The following is a 12,007-nucleotide window of genomic DNA, read 5'->3' as shown; positions in this document are numbered from 1 at the left end:
GATTCACCGTAGTTCGGTGGAAAGCGATTTATTGCCGGCATGTATCGACGTTGAATACATAATGAAATTATTGATCCCCTACTCGGTGTACATTAGTCATGCTGTCTATGGACCAAACAATATTTCTAGGAGACGAATTTACGGGCCGCAAAACTTTTGTTGGAGTCGCCTCCTTCTTTTCGTTCCTTACTTTCTTCCGCGGTTTTTAAAATCGAACGATTTCGCACGATTTTGGGGACGTGGAAAAAAAAGTAATAAATCGCGCGCGGATTCTCAGGTCGATGCTGAAGATATTCTCTATCGAGGGAAAATCTTGTGCATAGTTTCTCGCGACATACATATATAATATATACATCACTTAATGAGTTCTTCCATTACACACGTAATGCGAAATCGCATTAGCATCCGAGGAAATGCTTGGCTAAGTCGAAACTCGGAATCAAGAGGACTGGAGGTCTCTAGAAATTCGGAAACTCGATGGCGATTACGTAGTTTCTCGCGAAACAACATGCGCATACCTATATTCTCCTTTCTTCGTTACGTTAATGAACGTAAGGTAATCGGACGGCGGTCACATTGTATTCGAATAATGCGTATCTATGAATGCAATGCGCGTACCATTATAATCTTGCTTATCTCGGATAATTACTGCTTGCAGTTATACATTGTGTACTTTTTTTCGTTAACTCGATCGTTGGACAAAAAATGCAAACCAAAATAATTACGTTTCATGTGAAGAGAATTATACATATGCATATATTTTACATTTATATATACGCAGATTGTATTTATAAATATGTACATATAAATATAAATGTGTATATTGTACATATACAGGGTGCATCTAAATAAGTGCGAATAATTTTAGGGGATGATTCTTTGTCGAAAATTAAGGGAGGCTTCTTATATATATAAACATACATATACTTTTATATCTCTCCCTGAGGAGTTGCACTTTTTTAAAGAGGGAGATAAAAATTAAGTTTTTAATTTTTAATATAATAAATATCCTTTTTATGAGTGGAAAATATCCACCAAGTTTTATTTTTTTAATTTGTCTGAAATTTGAGAAAAAAATAAAAACTTTTCGACAAAGAATTATCTCCCAAAATTTTTGCACTTATTTAGATACACCTTGAATAATATTGTACAGAATATATAATAGAAGGAAAGATATTTTTACAACGACTGTATCTTGAAAACTGGTTTTGTATGCTAAAGTGTATATCTAGCAATGCACACGCATGTATTCTGATCATTTTCTTTTTTGCATCATGGAAATGAGAACAATCTGTTCAAACTGTATTGATATAATATCGATATAAAAAGATAGCATATACATTTATTTTCCTTGCTTGAAACATGTCCGGATGGACCAATGCAATTGACTAGTACGTTTACAAGAGAAAACATTCGTCTGTATGTTTGATCAGAAAAGAGAAATAACACACGAGAGAAAGCGAGCTAAAAGAGATATAAAATTATATTGTAGTTTATATTTTTGCGCACGTATAATTGGCAAATTAAATTGCAGTCTAATGCGTAATTGCTTGTACTCTCATATATATATATATATATATATATATATATATATATATATAGTATATATATATTCGCTATGCGTCACCGTTGAAAATATTTATTTATCAATTGTATCAATAGATTTTGCATGCGTAGCGTTTATGGGCATTAAATTATACGGTCGAAAATTACAGTCGGCCTGATAATCGAGTAACAACATTTGCTGCTGCTGCTGCTGCTGCTGCTCGCTCGCTCTCTCTTTCTCTCTGTGCGCATCCAAAACATATATAATTTTCTCTTTGACAAGCGCTTTCGCAATACCAATGTCCAATAAAATTTTCATTTTCGAAATATGAACTCTTCTCTCTCTCTCCCTTTCGCTCTCTCCGGCAAATTGATTATCGAATTCATCGAGGAAGAGATGAGTAAATGCGGTAAATGCAGTGGAATTGAGTGTTTATCATTGCATTAAGTAAAATTCGTGATCAAACACGTGCGTAAAACGACGTCGCGTAACGAAATAATTCGCGCAAAATCTCTGGCAGGTGTTAAAAGTGTGTATATGTGTGCGTCGTTCTGTATAATATACGTGTAAACGATTGCGGGCTAAAGCGAAATGTCTCCCCATTTCTGTCGCAAACACGCAGCGCGGATCAGCTAGGTAATCGCAAGTACGAATTGAACGACACGCGCGTCAGTTTAATAGAAGTAAACGTGAGTATAGAGGCATCGTATATATAGGTGTATCACGTATATCTGTTTTACACAAGGATGTATACGTGTGTATACACACGAGTACGTGTGTATACACACGGATATGCATATACGGAGATGCGTATCCCACGTGTTTCCGGCGCAGTTTACCCAGCTATGGCTGACGCATTGTGCATAAGGGATGGAGACTGTGCGTTAGAAACGCGGATGCATAATAATAAGATGTTGCAGGAAGAGCTCGTGCGCGACTCAAAGGGACGGGAATTGAACTTTTGCGAGGAGACGCGTATAAGAGTCTCGAAATTATTCACGCGAAATTTTCCAAGAAATATCAAGAGAGAAAGCTCTGCGGTTTTCCTCATTTTCGCGACAAACCGCTTCGCAAATGTTAATTGCACACCGTTATGGATGAACAGATCCGGAGAATTGACAGGGCAACGGGGTATCGCGTTTTATGAATTTTAATTCTTTCACCGCAAAACCATCCTCTCTCTTCTCTTCTTCCCCCGAACGCTAATCTATATCGAGAGACAATGCAACCGGAGGTAATCGGAACGGTAATTGTTATCGCGGTCGTTAACACATTGGTGTTAAAGGGGCGCCAACCGTACACGCGCAACGTAAACGCATCAATGGAATTGTAAATTGACAATTCCATTTCGGTATTAGACGACAGAGAGAGAGAGAGAGAGAGGAAGGAGAGAGAGAGTGCTGTTGCACGGAGTCTTCTTGTTGAGTAGCTGCCGGTTCAATGGCGCGTTTAATGAATTTAAGCTTCCTTCAGGGTGCTTGGGTCTTACACTGTTCAACCATACCTCTGTACATGTAATGAACTGTGATCCGCGTTAATAATATATATACGATCCTGTGTACGGTCTCATAGATTTTTATTAATAGAATATATCTTTAATCCTTCTGTCAAGCCGTCATTTCTCATCTTTACATCAACGCGTAGATATTAACTGCATCATATTATTTGACATACCAGCTGTTTTTTGGCATGTTAAATATTGCGACAATATTTTTAGAGCATAGTACATTTTTTCATTATTTTTCGATTTTTTTTGAATATAAAGGCCATTTTTGTTTTAACATCTAATCTTAGAGTCATTGCGCTGTAAAATGGGACGTTAGAAATTACATGCGGATGACATCTGTCAATATAATCTGTCAAAAATATAAAGACACGTTATGAACGTATTATTTATTTAAATACATGTATAGACGTCAAACTTTAATTTTTTAAAAAGACTGTTGACACATGAAAAAAATGAAAAATTGCAGATTTATGCATGTGGATGACTAATGCTATTCGCGCGACCATTTTAGGATTAAAGTTGCTTTGAATACCCGTGTATCGACAGAAGGATTAACAATATATTCTGATCTCATAGCACATAAAAAGAACGGCGCAAGAAATCGATATTGAGAACTTCCATGATTTTAGCGTAGCTTTAATACAGATCACACATATAAATATATATAAATATAAATAGATAAATATATATTGTTATTTTATTGTATGTTATTATAGTTGCTTCCTAAAACACGCACGAGGGACTTTATATACTCGTAGAGCAAAAATGCGTATAATAAATATATATAGCTGGCGCGAAGAGGATATAAAAATTCTACCGTGTTCCATCAAACTGTCGTTAGGATGCCTTTATGGCATAACGGCGGTAACGGGCATTTGTCGAGCTAGAGTACAGTTTGTGCATTCGAAACGCGATGGTCGGTAGCCAAATGGAGAGACGGGACCCGCTTTTGCGAACGCGCTCAACGATAGGATATTGCCGTAGTACATAATACGCGTATATGCATTTTGTTGATTATAGTGTTACACGCTACCCCCTGCAATGTATTGTCAGAGTCGCGTTAGAAGCGATCATTGTAAAAATTTTTGAGATACAAAGTAGCGGTAAGTTTATACCGCTATAAATTTGCATGAGCGTCTTAACAAAAATAAGTTTTATAAAAAATTATAATTATAAAATTATAATCGCTATTTATAATTTTTGCGAAGATCTTTCGTATGCAGCGGAGCAGTAAAATGAGAACTTGTTCTTTTTAATTTTTTTTTTTTAAATTCTTTTTAATTTTTTTTTATCAATTTTATCTTTTTTATAGAAATCAACTGCATTTTTTTATATATTGCATTGCAACAATTTTTTTTTATAGCAGTTGTTGGGATCGAATATTTTTTCTGTTAAATTTTAGATTCTCGAATATAAAGGCGCTTTGTATTTTATTTCGACATATTTTTAATTTGCTTTGTATACTCGGGTATATGTTCATTGGCAGAAGGGTTAATAATGTTTCTCTATGAATTTTGTACAAATCTGTGCGATTGTATAAATCTCTTCGCTATGCCATTGTTGGTGCGAGTGTGGTTGTGTGCTACAAACGTGGCCGCTGTTGTCCTAAACCACGACATGCAACTGTCGCCTTTATCATGGTCATTGTAGCCGCAGCTACTTGATTGTTGTCATTTCGACATCAAAGCGTCAGCAGTAAACAGCATGTTGCGATCTGAGGAAACTTTTATCTGCCGTCAAACTCCTCGCCCTATCGATCAAACGCGCCCCTTATTTTTCATCTACCTTTCTCCTTTGATCGGAACTCGATGCTATTACAATATATGTTTGAATGATTGTTTGTACAAATAAAATAAATTCGCGAGAAAGTTAGATTTTTGTTTTTCTGCGTCGAAATTAATTTTGATGTATGAGATGTGATGTATATTAATTAATTATTTATATATGACTTATTTATATAAATATTAGTATATATAATTTATTTATGTAATATATGATAAATATAATATTATATCAAAATATGTATTTTGACGCTTTATGTTTTGATATCAAATCGCTAAAGTGTATTTTATTTTCCACATGTTTTTTTATTTAAAAAATGCAATTCGCAAATCGAATTTGTCGGTTTCTACCAAACTTCTGCAATCAGCACGATTAATAACTTCCAGATCGAGGGCTAACGGGTTAACTGGGTAGTTGGTTCGTCGGCTTTCGCGAGGTTTATTGAGCAAACATTGGCTGAAGTTGCGATTGCGGAACGTCGTATTGCCAAAATCGATCGCTTTACGACAGGCTGCTGAAAAGGGAATAGTCAATATGATAATACACACATACATATATGATTGTAGGTCGCACTTTTTGATTTTTCTTATTTGATTCTTCCTCGAATGTTTTTTATACGCGAAGCTAGCGCGTGAAATATTAATCAATGTTTTATTCTATTTGCGAAACAAGTGTTTTATGTACGTATATACGACAGATTACATTGAAAAGTTAAGCGTAGGAAGTTGGTTACCGTTAGTTTAGGATGATCCAAGGAAACACTCGCGAACTCTTGTTTGCCAAGTTACCTCGTAGCATCGATGTTATCAGATAATTCTCGCGATCGATTGATTACTTGCATGCCTTAATAAAGTTCGAAACTTGTGTACTCTTCATAAAATTAAATTGTAATATAGACGCAAATATGAAAGTTATATATACTGTTATATAATTAATAAAATAGAATACGAGTGCAAGAAAATTATTCAAACTAATATGAAATTATTTTATATAATTTATTAATTTAATTTTTTGTCTAATATTTTATGTTAAAAATTTTGTTCCACAAATAAATATTAATAACAGAACTTAATTAGCTCTTATTGCCTTTTATATGTATATTAATTTTTAAAGAGCTGTTACAAATTATATTATTAATTTAATATATACTTGTATTATATTATTTATACAATTTATATTTAGTATAATACATTATACATATATATATATCATGTTATTTATAACTTATACGATTACTATTGGACGAAATATTTATCAAGATATGGAAAACTCATCGCTGTTCTTTATTAGTATTGGAATTCTCGTAACTTTATATCTGCATGCGATACGAAAATATTAGTACAAGAAATTCCATCGAATGCGCAGATTGAAAGAACTTGAAGTGTTTACAACGTGTCGCGTTACTTCCGTTTTGGTCGATTGGTTTGTCGCGATCATCTCGATTGCACACTCGTCCACGCCGAGCGGAAAACGAGAAAATTTTCAGTCCGCCTCGTTCGCATTTCGTATACCACATATATAGCGATACCCGCGAAAGCGGATACTGATCGTTTTTAGCTTCCCTCCCGCCGGTGGTGGCTCGCAATCTACGTGTCGTAATTTGCTCAATCGTTCGATCTCTTTCCGGCCCGGTAGTCTTCCTCTGCCAATCGGCCCCCGATCGCGTTATCGAATGGGCGGATGGAACATTAGTTATCGGTAACAAGCACTCGGAACAAGTACGTTACAACGTACCGAGGGCATGTTCTACACAACCATAAAGTACACGTCACACCATACAATTTGTGCAAACCTCACCCGGCCTAGGTGAGGATTTGTTTATCGGCCCGCGGACAAGAGGATGCTGAACAGAACCGTATCTCGGAATAGAGACCCGGTTTCGACTGTGATCGAATTTTCGCATATATACCCATGTATGAGCCTTGCGAATTGCAATTTATGATTGTTGCCGATATCGCACGAGTGCGCGCGATTTTTCAGCAGTAATTGACTATTATCGAGAAAAATAAAAGTTACGCGATAAAGAGAATATTTTCAAATATAGGAATAAACGGCAAAAAGAGTCGCGATGCAGTAAATAACGCGCGCATATAAATTTATTAAAAATAATGCGAAAATTTAACTTGAAAATTAAAACAAACGGGACAATTTTCGCGGCTCTTTTTTCAGCACACTGTTAAAGATTGATTTAAACAAAATTTGAAAATAAATTAGTGTCTATACAGTCAATGTGGATGAAATACGCGAAAAGTAATATATGTATAAAGAATATTTTAAAATTCGATTGAATAATCGAATTGGGAAGGGAAAATATCTGCCTGGCCATTTTTGCTGACTTTTCCGTCTACTTCGTTTTTCAGCTACGCGACAGCATTTACCTTTCGGTTTTCCGGTTACCGAATCTCACCCACACGGTCATCTCTCCCCGATTCTCGCTCTGTCTCGTTGATTTGTACCTAGCTTCGCGCAGTTTGTTCAGTTCAAACAACGGCGGGAGAGATACGAGAGACTTTTATTCGAAGCCGCAACTCGTTATCAACGCCACCGTCTGCGCCAGATGGTGAAATAATTTGAAACTTGCGGGTAAACGACAGGTCTTCGGTTATCGCGTAGGAAAACTGAAAATTGCTTGTCCCTTCTTAAGTTCCACGAAGAGAAGCGGGAAAAGGAGGAGGAAAGCACAAAGGCACCCTTTGCCGGCGCGCGTGAAGCGGATCGAAAGGAAGAAGGAGAAAACCCTATATATATATATATATATATACGCGATGGTAGGTGACAGCTTGGTGATAGAGCTGCCACGGGGATTGCGGAGGGTGGAAACTCCAAAACTTGTGTCGATAGATTCGTTAGGGCGAAACCCTGGGGGGGATGGTTCGTTTCTCCGGGTGGAGAATCGAAGATGCGCGTTCCCGCCCCATGTTTTCCACCCAGAATTTCCGGCCAAATTGAATCACGCGGAATTTCGCGGTAACAATCTTCTGTTTGACTTCGAGAGCGACCGGTTGATTTACTTCGTACTCAGGAACCGCGTGAGATCCTCAAGCCTGGCGATTTCATTCCTCTCATTGTGAACAGGTTCGAGCTTCTTCGGCGAAGTAACTCGATCACCTGGCTGGATCGTGAAGATCGCAGAGGCCATTTCAATGCCCGGGGGATAACTTCTTGTTAGTGAATTTTCGCGAGTGCGCTATTGACGCCATTTCCTCAAATAATTGAGTTTCTTTATACGTGCGAAATATCTTTGTCTAGACTGCGGAGGAATATTCATTTCAATCAACAATAAGTTATTTATACAAAACGAGGATGGAGGAGTTTAAAATTAATTTTCGGCCAGATTCTTAATTAATCCGTTTTATACCTGAATTTGTATTTGTATAGAAAAGTCTTTTGCATTTTTTGTTCTAGAATATTAATTTATGATTTGTATATAATATGATATAATAATGCGAGGTTTTATTAGATTGTTTTGTTAATTGAAGAATTGTTAAGAAAACGTCAATGGTGTGATCTACGCAACGCATTTATGATGTTATAAATAACAAAATTATCCTTAAATTTCCTTATATTTATTTTTCAAACAAACACGTAAGAGGAATTTAAAAACAATTTTGTTGCACCTGATATTTTTGTGCTTGACTTTTACAAGCTCTTTTTGCATTTATTTTAGAATATTAATTTATAATATCTATAGTATAAACAATGGGAGTTATTGTTCTGGATTGCTTCTTTCGAAGTAAAATTGTTTTGTTAATTGAATAATAAAAAACTATCATCATGTAATCCACGCGATGCATATATGACGTTATAAATAACAATGCACGAATGAATTATTCACAAGTGCACGACGGTGCATATTTTTGGATTAAATTACCTTAGGATTTGTCAGACGTCTCTTCGCGAAAACGTCCCCTAGTTAAAGCATTCATGTGGATTTTTCAATTTGTCCTACTTTCGTGTGTTTGTACAGTCCGATTAAAAAAAATTTACATACATTTCGCTCAAATTTACCGTCGTGTGCCTTTTGTGCGACTTGAAATTTCAGACATTTCGTGGTACACACGTCGTGGAAGTTTCATATCATAGCTCGCTTGAAAAGGCGCGATTCTCTGGCACATACAGTCTACACTTGTATGGCATTGATTTCCCTATCGTGGAATGTTCTGTGTACCGCAAACTCAGGTAGAGAACGGAGGCAGAAAACGGGAAGTTGACTTCACAAGGCATCCGGGGGGAATCGTTTGATTTGGCAGGAGCATTTCTCGTTCAAGCAAACCGATATTTACTGATGTTTGACAATCTTACTCTGTGTCACGATGTTAATTACCACATGCTCGAGCGTATTTACCCATGCTTTTTCTTCAAATATACGTATAACACAAAGAGAGTCGACATGTAACTCGGTTAACATTAGACACTGCTTGCGTGCGTTAATGATTTATTTGTGTCCCGCAACATTTTCATTGAAGATTCAAAGCGAACATTTGTTTCTTCTGATTGCAGTAGTACCAGTGAGAACTTTGAGAATGGAGATGAGTTGAGGATTGACTACGATGTTGAGCTGTCTCTCGGCCGTGGTGGCCTCCATTTTGGTTCACCAGATACGTTTCTTGTGCGCCGCCAATACTTTGGGTGAGTTGGAAAAAACCATTTGATTATAATATCGGAGAGAGTTGACAATAATCATTCTTGTATATCGAATAGCGAGTAAACCTACTAGAATTAAGGATAAAAAGATATGGAATAAAATGGGAAAGTAAATTTTGTGCACGATGTCCTTACACCGGATTGCTTTTACTCCTGGGAGGAGGCGAGTCAATTTTTTTTGATCAGTGAAAAATATCCAGACGCAATTGGCGGAAAAGGGAAAATCAGATTATATTCGCTGAATAACGAGAGCCACGAGAGAGAGCCGAAGGCTGAGGGATCGATATCCAGACATTGTCCTATAATTTTCCAATTAAGGCATTGGATTCTCATAAATCCATGAGGAGGGACGGCTTCCATAAATTTGACGCCGCATCGTGCGACAAACCACGGTTCGAACCGACGTACTTTTAGATTTTCGTGGCGGCTCTTACAACGGTTGGTTGAAATGCTGAAATTGAAGGGAAAGAAGAACGACGAGAATCGTGCAATTGGTCGCGATACTTCTGAAAACGGTACGGAAGGTCTGTTTTCCTTTGGCAGAAATAATATAGGGCACTTCCGGAATGTATTGGATATCTCTGGGCGCGAGTATTCGTTGTCTCTCTCTCTCTCTCTTTTTCTCTCTCCATGCAACTCGAAAATATATTACAACAGGAGCGACTTGAGAGAACTCGTCGAAAAATGCCTTATTTTTAATGTACATACGGCACAAAAATATCGCATCTCCGAGCCAATTTTATTGTCAACATTTGTCAAACTTTGTGTTTGATGAATCTATTTTTTGTAACTTTTTATTGCAATCTGATTTCGACTGTAACTTCTTTTCTTCACATTGTTCTTTCAAGATTTATATCCATCATTCGTCGACGAGTCCCCCAAAAAAAACACATGCTATTTTATATTTTATTCATTTTATTTTCTTCGCGTCTGCGAAAGTATCTAAAGCGTATTTCGAAATCCTTTCTCAGAGTTTATCTCTGCCGTAGAGATTATGTGTCCCCGTCTTTCTGGCGGATATTAGAAGTCCGTTCGCCTCATTCCTTTTCCGGGATCGTTTCTCTCTCTCTCTCTCTCTCTCTCTCTCTCTCTCTGCAGCGAGAGAATTCAACTTGTTAGATTGGTGTAAGCGTGGGGAGGGAGGGAGGTAGAGAGGGTCCTTTTGCAGTTACCGGGGCTGATATATCTCTCGAGGATTATCCCATCGTTCTACAAGAAATAGTTAGGTCGAGACCTTGAGGAACGAGGAGGGAGAAACGATTCGTCAAGGCAGGGTGAAAGACGGAGGAAGAAGGCTCGCTTGTCGCGTGTGAGGGCGATCAGCTGAGAAAATAATTTCCAAGTGCATCTTTTGCACATAGTCGAGATTTCTCCGATCTTCGTGGAAATTGAGAAAAAGCTCTCTCTCTCTTTCTCCGACTGTCAAACCGAGTTTGTGCGCGGAAGCAACCATTTTGAGAATCGTCGAGTTTGATGGAGAGAATATATTGCCATTTTTCCTATCCCCGCGAATTCTCCATCGCGGTTTTCTTTATTTTTCTACCACTCCTCGCGCTTGTGTCTCCTTCAGCGCGGCGCGAGCTTTATAAGAGACGAGATTGCACGGTTTTCCGGTATCGTTTCACGAAAAAAAGGAAAAAAAAAAAAAGAAACGACACGCCGGGAAACTGGCTTTATTACCTCTTTCTGTTCGATCCGTGCGCATATCGTGCCAAGCTATGTAAAGCTATGCTTATAAGAGACGCCCGGTGTCTTCGATCGCGGGTGAGAATAGAGGAAGATGAGACTGCGGCTGCGAAAATTCTCTCCGCAGAATACAGCGTTGAAATGTACCATGTAACATTATCATATTATCGCTTGATTTTTGTGGCATATTGCTTATACAATTTAAATTTCAGCTAATTTTTCTGCGATAAATTTTGTGGTTTTTTTTTTCGCGTGCGCGTAATTGTCGAGTAATTTCGGGAAAAAAGATTTTCGGAATACATTTTTTTTTTCTCTTGGAGAATAATTTTTTTTTATTTTTTCTGGCATCACGAGTAATTCCTATTTCGATAGGTATACACGCATAATACGGCCATTGTTTGCAACATATCTCGTAACGGGACGTTTACTTTTGTTATATGCATCTGTCTGAATTTTCACGAAAATATTTATTCAGTGCAATGTAATAAAAACAAACAGATGGTCCCGTATGCGTTCTAGCGCGTCGAAATTATTTCGCGCTTTTGCATTTAAATGAGAAAACACATGTGTGCCGTTGCGAATTTATAATATGTTAGATTTTGGCAAATACGATTTTATTTATTTTATTTTCTCTGCCGCATATTATAAATAAAATATTTTAATAAAATGATATTTCTCTCATTTAATTTTTCTTATAAATAAATATTTCTTTCTATAAATATATATATATGAATTTATTTTAATATACGAATTATATAATCTTCTTGTTTCTATGAAACGTGTGGCGTCTATTGAGAAATTTGCCATTACGCAGCTTCATAAGGGAATATATTTGCGCGTGC

The 12,007-nt window shown here is 37.0% G+C and overlaps 1 protein-coding gene across 4 annotated transcripts in view; it reads left to right on the top strand.

Moving 5' to 3' along the window:
• The window catches only part of LOC114942634 (zwei Ig domain protein zig-8), a 157,563-nt gene that overhangs the window by 35,710 nt on the left and 109,846 nt on the right, over positions 1-12,007 (top strand). For all 4 annotated transcript variants that reach the window (XM_085490314.1, XM_085490317.1, XM_085490315.1 and 1 more), the window contains one exon: positions 9,336-9,464. In XM_085490314.1, coding sequence (XP_085346440.1) covers positions 9,386-9,464 — 79 coding nt within the window. In that variant the 5' untranslated portion in view covers positions 9,336-9,385. The remainder of the gene's footprint in view (positions 1-9,335; positions 9,465-12,007) is intronic.

Source organism: Nylanderia fulva, unplaced genomic scaffold, assembly GCF_048542155.1.
Source record: "Nylanderia fulva isolate GAGA-0341 unplaced genomic scaffold, ASM4854215v1 Scaffold12, whole genome shotgun sequence".
Classification (NCBI taxonomy): Eukaryota; Metazoa; Arthropoda; class Insecta; order Hymenoptera; family Formicidae; genus Nylanderia; species Nylanderia fulva.
Note: the sequence above shows the minus strand (reverse complement) of the source record. Positions and strands in the feature narration are given on the sequence as shown.